Source organism: Brienomyrus brachyistius, chromosome 4 (assembly GCF_023856365.1).
Source record: "Brienomyrus brachyistius isolate T26 chromosome 4, BBRACH_0.4, whole genome shotgun sequence".
Taxonomy (NCBI): domain Eukaryota; kingdom Metazoa; phylum Chordata; class Actinopteri; order Osteoglossiformes; family Mormyridae; genus Brienomyrus; species Brienomyrus brachyistius.
This window is the reverse complement of record NC_064536.1, coordinates 38169443-38184995: the sequence shown is the minus strand read 5'-3', so window position 1 is coordinate 38184995 and position 15553 is coordinate 38169443. Positions and strand designations below refer to the sequence as shown.

The 15553-nt window shown below is 46.8% G+C and overlaps 1 protein-coding gene across 2 annotated transcripts; it reads right to left on the bottom strand.

Annotated features, from left to right (window-relative positions):
• Window positions 1-161: 161 nt before the first annotated feature.
• Window positions 162-13665, bottom strand: LOC125739943 (transferrin receptor protein 1-like). 2 transcript variants are annotated; one of them, XM_049010514.1, is made up of 20 exons: window positions 13621-13665; window positions 13155-13209; window positions 9550-9597; window positions 9156-9375; window positions 8854-9034; window positions 8453-8590; window positions 8101-8188; window positions 6787-6909; window positions 6567-6662; window positions 6343-6482; window positions 4792-4967; window positions 4588-4707; window positions 4347-4432; window positions 4072-4135; window positions 3880-3947; window positions 3610-3689; window positions 3407-3497; window positions 3095-3322; window positions 2836-3009; window positions 162-2726 (listed from the first exon to the last, which is right to left on the bottom strand). In XM_049010514.1, the coding sequence occupies exons 1-20, from the start codon at window positions 13644-13646 to the stop codon at window positions 2484-2486; spliced, it is 2445 nt and encodes an 814-aa protein (XP_048866471.1). In that variant the 5' UTR covers window positions 13647-13665; the 3' UTR covers window positions 162-2483. The 2 variants fall into 2 exon arrangements, with proteins under 2 accessions (XP_048866471.1, XP_048866472.1); XM_049010515.1 differs by lacking the exons at window positions 13155-13209; window positions 13621-13665 and adding an exon at window positions 9849-10821.
• Window positions 13666-15553: the final 1888 nt, after the last annotated feature.

Genomic DNA, 15553 nt, shown 5'->3' with positions numbered 1-15553 from the left:
CGTGAATACGTGGGTCATGGTTCAGGCTCGTTCTACAAACCCGCACTGGGTAACGGATGGATGTTAATTTCATCAACTTTAAAACCAGCTCTGATCAAAGTAATTATCCACAAACTTTGTGACAGTATCAATGTAAACTCCAATTCATTAAAAAGACACACTTGTATTTTTGCAGAAACGTTTATTTCAGAAACAGGGTCAAAATCTGGTATCCATGCACAAACTTTTTCACAAGCACCTGATTCAAGATACAGATGTTCATGAGTTCCTAAACACCAGACAAAGCTTCGCTCGAGAGAGCCCCTTAGCGGCAGTGAAAAAGAACAAAATCAGACCTTGAATGAAGAATCCCAAAAGAACACCCAGAGTCGACATGTATTATACAGGAAGACACCAAGCGAGAACAGAGGGAGGACCTAGTTACTGATAGGCTAAGCTGACTGACTCTATTCTGCTTCACCTACTCAGACAGGAGGTCAAAGTGATGCCTTAAAGCAAGAGTTCCCAAACCACAACAGAATATGAAATCATGCAGTGTCTGCTTACCCATGAGTACAAAAGAGCCTCCTCCTCTGCTGGAAAAAAGCTCACTCTACATCAAGCCTTTACTCATGATTCAGTAAAGAAAGTGAAACTTGCCTAAAGCCAGAAGCTGTGTCTTGCATTTAAAAAGAGAAAAAGGTTGAGAAAAGTGCCCCTGTAATTCTCTAAATGCTTTCTATGAAAATCTTCCATCTCCTCCTTTTGACTTCACCAGTGTTACAGTTTCATACAGTGCTCTCTAATCCCATCAATGAAACCTTGGGTGGTCATGTGACTGGGGGTCAGTGTCAGGGCAGGTCACATGACCAACCCCCCAAGAAGATAGAAAGTTCAAACCGATGTGAGAGTTTGAACCTTTGAGGGCACATGGGGTCAGGTTTGATGTCTTGGGCAAACATCTGGAGCTGCCAGCAGCTAGCAGCTCTCGCGCACCAGTAGGATGTAGGATCGTGACCCAATGCTTTTATTATTAGTGATTGAAAAATGCAACCCCATGTAACCCTAATGTAAGGCCAAAAGGTTCAGACTGGAGTCAGCAGAAGGGAGACACATGCAAATACAAATCAAACCGTTCTATCATAACAGCTTCCAGTGATCTAGCCTCCCCATAGATAAAATGTGGGGGGTGGGGGTAGTACTAGGTGGTAGAAGTGGGTAATCACACTTGCCCCCTTGTTTTAGCACACCAGTAAAGCCCCAGTGCAGGTTGGGGTGTTGCCACGGCCCAGCTATCAAACGCCGGCCGCAGAATTTGTGCATGCAAACAAATAAGTGGATTATAAATTATGGGAAACACTGCCCCCGATAAGTGCTAGCCGCAGTGAAATATGGGGGTCACTGCCCCCGATAAGTGCTAGCCACAGTGAAATATGGGGATCACTGCCCCCGATATGCTCTCACCGGTAGGCAAAAACTACCGTCACAGCCGGACATTATGGAGGTCTCTGCCCCCGATAATGTTTTAGGATCATATAACAAAAACGTAGCAACCAGCTTGTTCTAAAAAGGTCGATGCCATTGAACCGCCCTGCCGCTAATCTGTCACTCCGCGATCTCTCTCTCGCCACAGAAAACGGCAGCTGACAGCCACAGGACTGGGGGTGGCTAGGTGGGAGCCCAAAAATCCCCCCAACCCTGCAGCCGCCTTAAACAAGCCTCTATCAGCAGATGCTGCTTTGTAGACCGACAGTATAACCGTCAATTATGGAAGGCACTGCTTCCGATAATTTCGTACGAAAAATAAATTAGACTCTTAAAAAACTATTTATAGTGAACGCTGTCACTGATAAATAAATAACACACAATGTAACAAGACACACGGAAAGGACCACATTTTTTCCCTATATCACGGTTTGACCGACTCACCGAGGTACGCTGGTTGTCGGAGAAACCGCATCCGCAATTCAAAGCCGATTGGACGGAATGCGGTGCTGCTCGAATTAGACAGAATGCCGATAAAGAACACAAAATACGACTAACCAGCACTGCGGCCTCAAGTCTGAGCAGCAGCTCTGGCTTTGCCTCTACTCCCTACAGCTGAAATAACTGGAACATTCCATTTTAGGGCAAATAAAGTCTAGCTATTTGAGAGAATTTGGGAGGAATCCAGCCAGCCAGAAGGTGAGCTCTAATTTGGAATCCCAATAATTATTCCCACGCTGCCCTATGCAATATACATTTTACACAGCTGGATAATGCAATGTCTTTTTAAATGCGAGTTTTGTAAATGTGCCGATCAAGTTAAAGCTGCAAGTTTGTCAGTATGAGGGGGAGTTCGCCTCTTGCAAGAGGTGTGTCAAACACTGGCACAAACCTAAGACGTTTTCAGAGGAAGGTTAGGAGGTAGGGATATCTGGGGTCAGAGAACATTTAAGTGGGACTGGGTTCAGAGGGGTCCGGTTATATTTTTTCCTGTAGTGGTGGTGTGTGTGTGGGGGGGTTTAAATCTGGTTGTCCAGCTCCCACATGTTGCCAGCCAGTGCGTTGGCGCTCCCCTGGATGGTCCAGGTGGCGAGGGCCAGCTGCTCCCGGAGCAAGTTGAGGTTCTCCTCCGTGGCGTTGGCCCCGACCGCGATCACGTTGTCCAGCAGTGACTGCAGCGTGTGCGACCCGGAGCCAAAGAGGATGTGGCGGAATGGGGTCTCCTGCGGGGACTTGTAGGGTGACAGCAAGTTCCCCTCCACCTGAAAGAAGACAAATCACAATGGAAGTCAGCAGCTTCAGGTCTGACTTGAAACGGGTACAGCACACCAAACCACGCCAGTCACCCGGGGTTGCCGACGGACGACTTACCCGCATGATGCGGTCGTTGAAGCGCTGGCATATCTCAATGTCACTCAGGTCACTCATGCGGATGCCGTCAATCAGGAGGTTGGTGGCCCGGGTGAAGGAACCCATGGCTGATCTCAGCCAATTGGAGGTTATCGCCTCTGCGTGGTTTGACACTGCCGGATTCTGCTGAAGAGTCTGAATAGACCCAACCCCTCAATCTCCAGGCCTACAGACCCCATGTGACTGGTCACATGATAGCAGCAGTTGGGAAGAGGCTCACCTTTGCCTTCCGATCCAGTTGCTGTATGATGGGAACGACCTTCATCCGCAGGATCGTCTTGTAGTGCTCGACGTCCAGCCGCAGCAAATGGTCATGCACCAAGCGCAGCATCATGGTCCCGGCCACCTGGGCTGCACTCATGGTCAGCGCCGTCAACTGCCTCCCCGTGGCGTAGTCCAGGTTATCCTGGGTGTCCGAGAGGGTCCCGTAGTAGTGGTAACCGATGTCCTATCAGGAAGGCGGGGGATCACTTGTGAGACTGAGCAATAGACAGCCCTCTCGCCCCAGCGACACTGCACCCCCGAGGCTCACCACGTCAGATTCGAAGCGGAAGGAGACGGATGGAATGCCGGAGAAGGCCAGGAACGGATAAGCTGGGTCGGACATCTTCATGGGCGTCATCCTGCGAAAAAAAGGCAAACGACCTCGGACCTTTTCTCCAGTGCCCCCTGGCAGTCAAGATCAAACTGGCGCCTTCACAGCAGGAAACCAGACACCAGAATCGTGGGCCTTACACTTTCGTATACCAGTTGGTTCCAGCAAAATCGGAATACAGGGTGAGTGAGCTGCTGGTCCCTGCGACTGGACTCTTCACCTGCGCAGAGAGACATGGTGGTTAGGGAGGGAGGGACCAAAGAGAGAGCGAGAAAGGAGGAAAGAAAAAGGAGGGAGAGAAAGTGAGAAAAAAAGGAAAGAAAGAAAGGCAAAAACAGGAAGAAAGACAGAGACGAGTAGAGGGGATACTGGACTCCAAGGTGGATGGAGTGAGTGTTATGATGCGTTACCTCTTTCAGCGTCTCCCCCATCAGTTTGTACAGCATTGGGCTCGCAGAGGCTTTAAACGTTTTGTAACCTGGACCAAAAAAAGCAGATAAATTTATTTCCACTTTAAGTCTAACTTGGGTGCAGCAGCTCAAACACAAAAACAGTGACGGGTGTTAATCATTATTAATGAATCGGTATTAACCCACACTCACCGGTGACGACTGCATCCAGGCTGATGTAGGTGTACGCCTTCATGTTCAGTGACATTAGATATCCCTGCAGGAACGGGAAGGAAAAAAGTCCTCAGTGAACAGGAAAAAACAGGAAGAGCCTTTCTGCGGAAGCAATTTAATTTCCTGATTTATAAATCCCCATTAACACATTCTAAAGGGTCGCTGATTATTAAGCTTCATTTATTCTAAGAGTAAACAAATAATTTGACAATTTTGGCCACATTTGTAAATAAATGCCGCAGTGTGATGTTTACCTCCAGCCACTCGGTGGCGCCCACGCTCCCATAGTCCCCACCACTCCAACTGGCAAACATGATGCTTCTTCTGGGTCTGAAATCACCTGGATGGGGAATCAGAAACAGAACTGCATGGATACCAGGGCTGGGCTGTGCTGTACTGTACTGACCCGCAGGCCAAATGTAAAAGCATCGCGCACAGGACTGAACTATATTCCTCGCCCAATGCACCCTGGGAAGCAGGTCACCTGCCGCTTACCGTTCTTCACCATGGCCCTGGTTGCTTTGGCCAGTTCCACAAGCAGGCATGTCCCCACAGTAGACTTTGCGAAGCCCGGACCCCAGGCGTCTCTCTGGGCCCCGAGCACCACGTAGTGATCTGGAGGAACAGTTCGGTCAGTGTGACCACGAGCGACCGCCCGCCTGCTCAGAACCCTCCCCTCAGAATGTCACCCGACCATACCGGGCTCCATGAATCCCCTGATGACCCCAAAGATGTTAACGAGCTCCTTGTCGATGAGGGTGGTGTTGACCTCCACAGTCACGAGGTCACTGTCACGGCCGAGCAGCACGGAGATCCCCGAGCTCAGCTTGGAGTCACGCCACGCCTCAGGGGCAGGCTGGTCACCCCGCATTTTCCTGTGTTCGGAGAAGAAGCGCAACCAGCATTTAGGTTCCTCTACAAAGGTATGGCATACTCCACACAAAAGTGCTGACCAGTGATACAGCCTGGCTGCGTATGTGTGTTCGGTCCCCACAATGTGATAAAATCCTGTTAGTTTGACCTTTTGGGAACATGTTTCAGTCACTACAAGGGGAAACTTATCTTTCTTATAAAAACGTCTTGAATTTTGTTTGGTCACAGTCAGGGCTCTAGGGGTTAAGGTTGTCGTAGTTAGGATTATGGTAATGAACGCAGAGATGAATGGAGAGTCCCCATAAAGAAACAGATATCGTGTGTGTGCGTGTACCTCATGTAGCTTAGCCTTAAGGCCAATTCTTACTTCTCTTCCACATGCACTTTCGGCTGCAGACGAGGGGGTGTGATGCAAATTTCGTCATCAGAGGTTGGCTGCAGTCAATGCAAATGTAGCCCAGATTTTTCTGTCTACCGAAAAACTTGCGCATCTGCTGCATATGTGCAAGGTAATTGACTATTTATTTCCAGTAGGTGGCAGCATTGAATTTCACAGGTCAGCCGTCAATGACAAAAGAGTAGTGGAAGAATAGCCGTTGTAGTAGTTATGGTGAGCAGCTGTATGAGGAGGGAAGGAGGTACTCCGATATGTAATTTTCATACTGTCCAGGCATTATACCAAAACTTATGGCATTTTAAAAAGCAGTACGAATGTAGTACGAACACAAGCTGCTGTGTGGACAACCTTTGGCAGCCAAAAAGCACAAGCGGAAAAGTGAAGTATGAACTAGGCTTTATGCTGCCTGAGATACCCTGCAGGCGCCCCCTGCGGGCATGTGCGGAAAATGCAAGCTGGACTGAGACAATGGGCCTCATGCAAGACCGACTTGTATGAACAGATTGGTAATCAATTGGCTCATATGAGTGATTTAGGAGAACTTGCCACATTCACCCTCTCGTATTTTGAATGGCATGAGTTTACGAGTGGCCCAGACCCTCCGGCGGGTTGTGGGGTTAAATGTGCAACTAGTCTGCTGTTATCCAAACCCAAGGCTCTCACGAATGGACTGTGCATTTCATTACTTTGAAACAATTTTGACCTTGGAAATTTATATACAGTAATTGCACTTCATAATTCACATCAACAGAACTGTTTGACTCTACAAATCCAATATCTAATTTTATTCATATAGAATAATTTCATTAATATAAATTGGCCATTGATTTTGCTGTACAACAGTGGGATTTCAGTATGAACATAAAAAATGAACTGCAAAGTGACTTAAATCATATACTAAAGCCCCCTTGATTCTATTGATGATCCTGTTAAAATCAATATTATTTGGATTTCTTAATTTGTAATTCTTGCGAACGAACCGCAGTAGCGTAGACGCCATGATGGGGGTGATGGTCTGGGCCAGGATTCCCGGCAGCCCCGAGGAGCGCGACAGCAGGAACTGAGTGTGGTTGAAGGAGGGGAAGCCGGGGGTGTAGGGGTCACCAGTGCCCATGTGGATCTGAGGATGGAGAGCACCCCCCCGTCAGCAAACACGGGATAGCTACAGGAAAGCTCCCCATGCTCCCCGGGCACCCACACTCACATGGCCAAACATCTCACAGCTGCTGCCGCAGTTAATGTCCACCGGATCAGGGTATATGAGGACAGCGACTGCGCCAAGCTTCGCCGCGTTGGCCACCTGGGGAGGACATGGGCGTCACATGGCCTGGTCGCAGTCACACCTGCACTCGGTCACGCGCACACCAGCAGCCTGCATCGCGGAAGGTCCCTCTAGTCGTGCCTGGATCCGGAGGCAGCCTCACCTTCTCAGCGAAACTGATCTTTCCGGCCCTCATGAGGACGACGGCTTTGGTGACGTTGATGTTTTTGTCAAGCAAGACCTTGAAGTCCTCTTCTTGTCCGTAGTGGCTGTAGATGATCCTGCCCTAAAACGGAGGACAGGAGGAAGTTCACAGTCCTGACAGAGATCCCACCTCAAACAGGGGGCACTTCTCCACTATACTAGCTAACAGACTTAGTACTTTAAAAAAAAATACAAAATTTAATATATATCCATCCATCCATTTTCCAAACCGCTTATCCTATTGGGTCGCCTATCCCGGAATCAATGGGCACGAGGCAGGGAACAACCCAGGATGGGGGGCCAGCCCATCGCATTTAATATATATAACAAAAAAAAAAAAAAAAAAAAAAAAAAAAAAAGTTGCTACCCGTTTCCCCATTGATTTCTGGTCTAATATCAGTACCGAACCAGCCGGGGTGCTCGTTTGATACTCTGGGGTTGGACTTGCAAACGTTTTTCTTCTTCTTGATCTGTTTATTCAAATAAGCTGCTTTGCAAGCACAAAATACAGCCCGCATCTTGAAATAGCATAGCTACAAACGCAGAAAAAGTGTGTATGTGTATATATATACACATACACACACACGTGTAATAATAATAAATAAGACTGACTTCATTGATCCTTGAAATTCTGGTGCATACAGCAGCGGTAACAGTGCACAGTGGTACATACATGTAGTGCCAAACAAACAGGGTGCAAAGACAGAACACAGAGTGTAAAGCGACTGAAAAAAAGGATGCAACACACAAAAATTCTGAAAGAATGCGATGCTAAAAATAAATATTTAAAAGATAATTACGTGCAGTTAGAGCAAAAAGCACCAAATTGTACTCCAACAAGACAGGATGCTTCTTGAGATAAGATGATGCGTGAAAAGAAGAAAGTCAAAGTTTCACTGCGATCTGGGCAGAACAGATTCACCGAGATCTGGATGGCATGACAAGAAGAGCATTGGCTAAAATGGCGAAGTGTCAGAAAGAAATGGGAATGACACATAACTAACATATAACAACACATAACATGTCACTGGGAAAGAAAAACGCTCAAGCCGGATTAGACAAAAAATGAGGACCGTAACAAAAGTAGCACCGGTTACTGATATTCTGAGCTGGTACAAATTTTTCACGCCAGTACCAGTTTTCACTTCTGACGTACCAAAAGATCTGTATCTGGTGAGGTGGGGAAGTGCTCAGAGAGCAACCGTGCAGACGAGCACGTCCGCACAAGGATCTGATGAGGGGCGTGCCAAGACTCCACACACCGATAGCTCACCTGCTTGGTGCCACTGGCACTATAGGCCAGGTAACCCAGGGGCTCGCCCACCAACTCCGTGCCGAAGCTGACCCGGTTTACTGAGGTTCTGTGGGGGGGGGGTTACAGAGCTCAAACCAAAAACAACAACTTTTGGCTTTTCAGATATATGAAATGTGATCTGTTCATCTCCATTTAAGGTATTAAGAGAAGTAGGTGGAGAAACATTGCGATCTCAACCATAAGCCTGCCCAAAGCACTTCACAGGTCACAACACGCGTGGACCGACAGGCAGATAAGATTATTGACAAAATCAAGCAAACAAACTCCTCCCTCCCCCCCTCCCGAAAGTGAGACGGCCATCTGCACAGACCCCACGGGGCGCTGGAGTTTCACGAAGTGGTGGTCCTTCCACGGGTTCATGTCCAGGTTTTTGAAAAGCTCGATAATCTTTTCGCCAAGCTGCATCTCCCCATCAGAGCCAGCCTCGTGATCAGTGCTTTTAAAGTTCCTGTAGACAGATAAGCGAACGAGCGCGCAAGAGAAAGAGACACTGAGACTTCATCCACATACTCATCCCACCATTTTCCATAACAGGATATTCATGCCTGGATCTCTATCCACCCTGAACGGAGCCACCGTCCACAAGTCGCAGGGAAAAAAGCAAATCCATCACGCTAATCAAACATCATCAGTTCCCCACTGTGACTTTTTACCCATCGTGAATTGCTCAACCACAGGCTCAAAGCCCTTTAACCCAAGTGCCACACTTACTCAAAACACTGCTTGAAAATTTCAGGGGACAGCTTGCTCTGCAGCATGTTGCGGACATCGTCCCAGTCGAGGATGACATCAACCTTGGCACTGGTCTCTACGACGAGTGGGCACTCATCAACATCCGCTGGGGTCTGTAGCTTGGGCTGCCTGCGGAAGATGGTGGACCCAAGCAGGAGACCTGAGGAGCAAAGCAATAAATCATAACATTAGTATCCTGTGTGATGAGAAGGTCATAATTACCAAGGTTTGGCCATCAGGCAAACTCAGCAACCAGCATTCAGAACTCCTGGGCCACTTACCAACAACAAAGAAGAAAAGAAATCCACCGACCAGCATGGCCACATGTTTCGGTGAGCGCCACCTCTGGGGGGCGTACGTCTGCTGGCTGAAGCTCCCCCCGAGCGTCTCCCCAGCCTCTTCATCGCCGTCTCTGGACGTTTTCAGCTCCACTTGGTTGGTTTCTCCGTCGGCATCCTGGGTCAAGCTGAAGCGGCTGTAAGATCGACCTTCCCCGTTGAACTGCAGAGACACGTTAGAATCAGCGACGTCGTCAGGGTTCAGGTGTACGCAACTACACTCCGACAGGCCGCTAACATCTTGCATGAAAACCATTCAAATTAGCAAAGGACCTCTTATTTCCAAGCAGATCCATGCATTTTTGGAATATTTTAGGCAGGGAATAACCTCACTTACTATTTTGGATATCGTCAACGTTGTCTGATCCATTGGTATCTTCGAGATCTACAAGAAGAAACTCGAAACGTTAGAAGTGCAAATCTAGTCAAAGTCTGATAGCAGGGTTATATAGAGCCTGAATTTGTTTAAGATTTTTTTTAAGCAAATAGTCTCTGGTAAATTTTGAACTGCCCTCGGCTGAGTGGCAGCCAACTAGAGATTAGCACTGATGATTAACGTTTGATGAAAAAAAAGAAAAAAAAAAAAAAAAGAGAAGGGCAGAATTCTAGCAAGTCCTGAACGGTGACCCATTTTACCATGCGGGTTCTCAAAGGAAGTACGCCAGCTTCAGATTCGGGGGGCGTACTTGACTGTACTTTTGGTCTCGTGTATCCTTTATCGTTGCCGAAGACCAGTTCCAATGCTCAAGAACAGAAGTTCTGAGGACGGTAAAAATCCCAGGATGTTGTTTCTCCTCAGCCCCAAATATCAAGGATACACTGGTTGCATCCTCACCAAACGAGACTCATTGTGCCCCCAGCTCGTTCTTGGGAGACAAGTTAGCAAGACCAGTCTTTCAAAGACAACAAGTACGATCTTTGCGTTCTTGCTATTGCAAAAGACCAATGAGCTGCGATGCATTGTGCACCGTGGGATAATGCCAGGGTTAAGCAGTAAAAAACAGTAACTGTCCCAGCCCTGGTTGGAGGGAAGACTGGGCTGTCGTGCAATATATCAACCTCTTCCGCCATGCCATCCCACGTTTAAGGGCCAACGCCTTTATCCTCATTTATGCAATACGTCTTTTAGGCAGCCATGGATTGGCCTTCAAGTTGACTGATACATACATTACATTTCCTACCAAACAAGCGTCTCTTCAGCTATGCAGCGTGGTATCGATCTCGCTTTATCAGCCACACGCGGCAGTTTTTACCTTCCTGTGCGATATAAACTGACAGACTGCTGCGTCTGCTTGTGCGCCCGATTCCGCCAAAATGACACAAAAAAATAATAGTCCATTTGCGCACAGCAAAAGAAAGTCCATTTACACATTTTACCAGCTTTTTCTAGCTTTTGAAAAGATCAGGGGCTGAGGTAAGTTTCCCTCAAAAACAAGGACTTTTGTTTTTGTAGGAGTATAATTGGCTAAAATACTCTAGGACCTGAAAACGCCCATGCGTTTTACCTTTCACGCAATGCAATGTTGCCAAAGTAATCAGCCGTCATTGCCAGGGGTTTAATAAGAAACTAAATATTTATCAGTCCAACCAAGTGGGAAGGGAGAATCAATGATGATCTCTCATTACTAAGAGAGAACCACACACGAACCTTGATACCGTCACACAGAGACACAGAAAAGCATGAACGCGCCCAGACCTGTTTTATTAAACATCGCGATCAAATGAACCACTATTTGTCGTAACTTAAGAAGCCACTTGGACACCTGCAGATCACGCTAACCGCCAAACTTGGAGAAAGAGAATAGATAGAGCCTGCCGATTTTGCTGCACGAGCAGCACTCACGCAGGTTTAGACGCGTGAATTAAAACTACAGGGTAAATATTTTGGACACCCCGCATGCCAACCGCGACGGCGCCAGTCTACGGCGCCGTTTTGTACTTTTGAGGCAAATATATAACCAGTCGATTAAAGTTTGGGAAATGTTTTACTCGGGAGCGAAACAAAATAAGCAAACAGTTGCATAACGTAAAAACATTATGAAATCCCATTTGTCTGGACATTAGAATATCATTTTTAAGAAGAAGGAACCAAATTCCCGCGCAGAGATTTTCCGATGCGCAGGTGCTCGACAGGGGGTGTCCATGCAGTCAATCTGCCGACCGGGTTGCGGTGTGCTGAATACTATGTCAGGATCGCAAAAGGGAGACAGTTTCAATTGTTTGGGCTAAGGAAGCAAGTAGTCAGGCGCCCCAGCACATCCCTACTGTCACGTATTTACACATGCAAAGACTTAATCCCGTATGCGCCAGTCACACATACGAATACTAGAGTACAGTGCCAGTTGAGCGGCTTCGGCGAACGTGCACTGCAAACGTATGTTTGACATCAATTACAAGGTTGCCAATTTTGATAAACTGTCTGGATTGAGATTTTGCGATACTAATCTCGGGTTTGAAAATTGCTCCCGACGCTTTTCGAGTAGCTAATGTTAGGTTTATAATGGAATAATATAGATTTGCCGTAAAATGTCTTGCGTGAGTGTGAGAATCTGAAATCTTGAGTTGTCACGCTAGATGCGTGAGAGTTGACAGCATTATATTTCATTGAAAAGACAAGAACACTCCCCGATTATCCCCTCGGGTCCGCAGTACGTGCAGCACGGCTCGTACAGTCGAAGCTCTCAACCCTCCCACGACGGCGGATAACGGGTGACGTAACCATCCCCTGGGGTCACACATCCGATCCCTATCGCGCCTTACATTAGCAAAGCTTGACAACCCAGCGTCGCATCCAAATGTCGGGATACAAGGGCCACGCAGGGCAAAGGCCAACCCTAAACAGGAACCAGCAAGAAGTGTATATTTAACTTTAGTCACGCCACCCCATCGTGTTGCAAACGGACAATGCCATGGCTTTGTGTCCAAGACAATGCAAATGCCATTGGCATGATTTATGTTCCATTACCGACACCTTCTGTCCAAAAACCGATGCAGGTTAAATTGCACCCGAATGCGATATTCATGCAGTAGCTGATATGCAGGTTGAGATACAGAGATCCCCAAGCCGGTCCTGCTGCACGCCGCGCAATGCATGCTAACTGTCTGTAGCTGTCACGCGCTTACCAACTATAGCTAATCCGTTTCCAAAACTACCACAACAGGCAGGCAATAGCTAAAACTTTAATTTATTACAGAACAACATTCCCTTTAGCCTGATAGGATGCTTTACATAATCCAGAGTACAGCATATATCAACATATTTCATCTAAGCCGACCTACACATGAAAAAAAAAATCGACCAATTCTAACTTAAAAATAAAATACTTCAAATTTGCCTTTGAGTGTGAATCTTTTACACTTTTACAAGGAAGAATTAACTACAATACCTCCTGTAGGGCCTGAGGAAATGATGTATAGATCGCGCATAGTCAGATAGTGGTCTTAAGTTCCAGAACACGCTGCACCCGGCCGTGAAAGATGGCCATCTGGACAAATCAGCGCAAAATATGCATCTGAAATAAATAATCGCCTGTACGGTATTATTGCAGTCTGGTTGCTCCTCCACCGTAACGTGCACATAAAGGCATTTCGGCACTGAAGCCGGTTTCAGGTCATTGTACGTTTCTTCCTGCCCTTAATGCCGCATGGATGACACGAGGTCGCATTACTGTATTACATATACGAGATCAGATAGTTAGCCGTAACAGCCCTACATGCCTATTTTTAATCAAAAACGAAACAAAGCACAATAATATAAATAAATATGAGCATTTAACAACATTAAGAAAACGTGCTTTATTGAGACGTGCTGACTAGGGACGAGTTACTTGGCTTTTTCCAAGCGAACTTACTGCATCCATGCTCAAAATGTCAAAAAGAACAACCAGCAACAATACTAAGCTATTTTTCAACTGAATTGCAAAGAATGTTAGAGGGACTTACCACTTCTGCAGAACAACCGGTCTCTTCTGCCCTTGGAGGAGCAACACCGGTAGCGCTTTCGTGAGAGTTAAAAAAAAAAGCCAACGTCACTTCCGCTAAAGCAGTCCCCTCCCAATATCTATCCTCTAATGTTTAATAGTAGTGTGGATTTAGGGAATTAAAAATGTGAAGAACTCCACCGATGTTTATTTTGACCAATTAAACCTCACAGAAACCGAAATTAGACATTCAGAAGCTTATTCAAACTAAAGCTGTGTTTGTCGAAAACTAAAAAGACGAGTGTCTATTCACTTGTATGTTAAATTTAAACGTTTAATTAAATTTCTAGTACAAACGAAGTTTGAACGCAGATCTCTCATTAGGCACGTTGTAATGTAATAATTCGGGTGCTATACGTGTATGTAAATACGCACATATTCCAGCAAATATGTGTACAGATACTCAAGAAGCACTTAGTTGGGCGAACCTGCTTCCATAGAAGCAGACGCACATTCGCAGCCGGGGTGGGGTTTGAACCTCCCAACCCGGGAGATGAGAGATATTTATTGCTATTCATTAACATATCTATATACGAAAAAAGGAACACCTTTTAATCAGAGTATAGCATCAAGTCTATCAAACTTCTGGGATATTGATCTGGTCAGTTAAGTAGCGGAGGGGGTTGTTAAACAGTTTCAGCTGCTTTGGTGTTAATGAAATTATCAACAGGTGAACTAGAGGGGCAACAATGAGACGACCCCCAAAACAGGAATGGTTTAACAGGTGGAGGCCACTGGCATTTTCCCCTCCTCATCTTTTCTGAAGGTTTTTTCACTAGTTTTGCATTTCACATGGCCAGTGTCACTACTGGTAGCATGAGGTGATACCTGGACCCTACAGAGGTTGCACAGGTAGTCCAATTCCTCCAGGATGGAGCATCAATACGTGCCATTGGCAGAAGGTTTGCTGTGTTTCCCAACACAGTCTCAAGGGCATGGAGGAGATTCCAGGAGACAGGCAGTTACTCAAGGAGAGCTGGACAGGGCCATAGAAGGTCCTTAACCCATCAGCAGGACCGGTATCTGCTCCTTTGTGCAAGGAGGAACAGGATGAACACTGCTGGAGCCCTACAAAATGACCTCCAGCAGGCCACTGGTGCGAATGTTTCTGATTGTTTGGGTGTCTTCTGATTGTTCTGATTGGCCTAGTTTCAGAATATGCTTCCTGATTAACGGTCTACGGCCTGAGCCTGGTCTACGGCCTGAGCCTGGTCTACGGCCTGAACTTGGTCTACGGCCTGAACCTGGTCTACGGCCTGAGCCTGGTCTACGGCCTGAGCCTGGGCAGCAGCAATAAGCTCACACAAAGCCTGGGAGGGCGACTGCTGCATAGTGAGCTGAGCTCGTGACTTTCTTCACCCTGCATTTACACTCTACAACAGTGGTTGCCAAACAGACGTTTCCAGTTGATCGCAATATAACCTCCAATCCCCTGCATACCCCCCCCCCCCCCCCCCCCCAGACTGACCCTCCAATCCCCTGCATACCCCCCCCCCCCCCCCCCCCCAGACTGACAGAATTCACTATAGCGACTCAGTAGCTTGCCAGAGTGTTTTCTTTGTAAAAGCAGCTCTCAGTGTAAAAAAAAAAAAGGTTGGAGACCCCAAAAAGATGCCCTCCTGACTGGGGCACCGCTAGAGGTTTTGGGCCCCCAACCCATTCCAATCTAATTATGTTTCAAATTTTTTGTGACTCCTGTCACTCAGGTTCCTGAAATCTCCTAACCCCCCCCTCCCCACAAGCCGATTTTGGCACCCCTGCTTCCCAGACATGAAAGATAATTTTTCTTTCCCTTATTGTCTAACACTGCAACCAAAAATGACCAGGGTTGGATGCAGCACAGGCAAACTTGACATCTGCCTGAGGTCCACTGGGCAGAAAGTCATAAAACATGTATTTATTATATAATCATATAGCCTACAGAGAATTAGTGAGAGCATTGGTCCCTGTCTTACCCTGTTCAGTCTGTCATCTCCTCATTTGACCAGCAGGTGTCACTGCCCATCATCTTTTCCAGACGTTTCCCTGGGTTGGTACTGTGTTCCTACTTCCGGGGCTAGCAGGTAGCTGAATGGTTGAGGTTGCGGCTGAGAACTGTCCTCCCCCAGGTTGTGGGACTGACCCTGGCCAGAGGCCAGCTTCAGTCTTGTTGGTTATTTTCAGTTTGATTTTCCCCTTGTTAGTTCATGCGATTTTGTTGTTTCTATTGTTTTTTGTTTTTGTGTCTTTGTTAGTTTTCCCTGCTTGTATTTAGTTCTGTAGTACATTCTATAATTAAGGTGACCACCTAACCCATGTCAGGGGGGACACTATGATCTAGGACATTTCAATTAAAAAGACATAGACTTCACTTTAGCACTA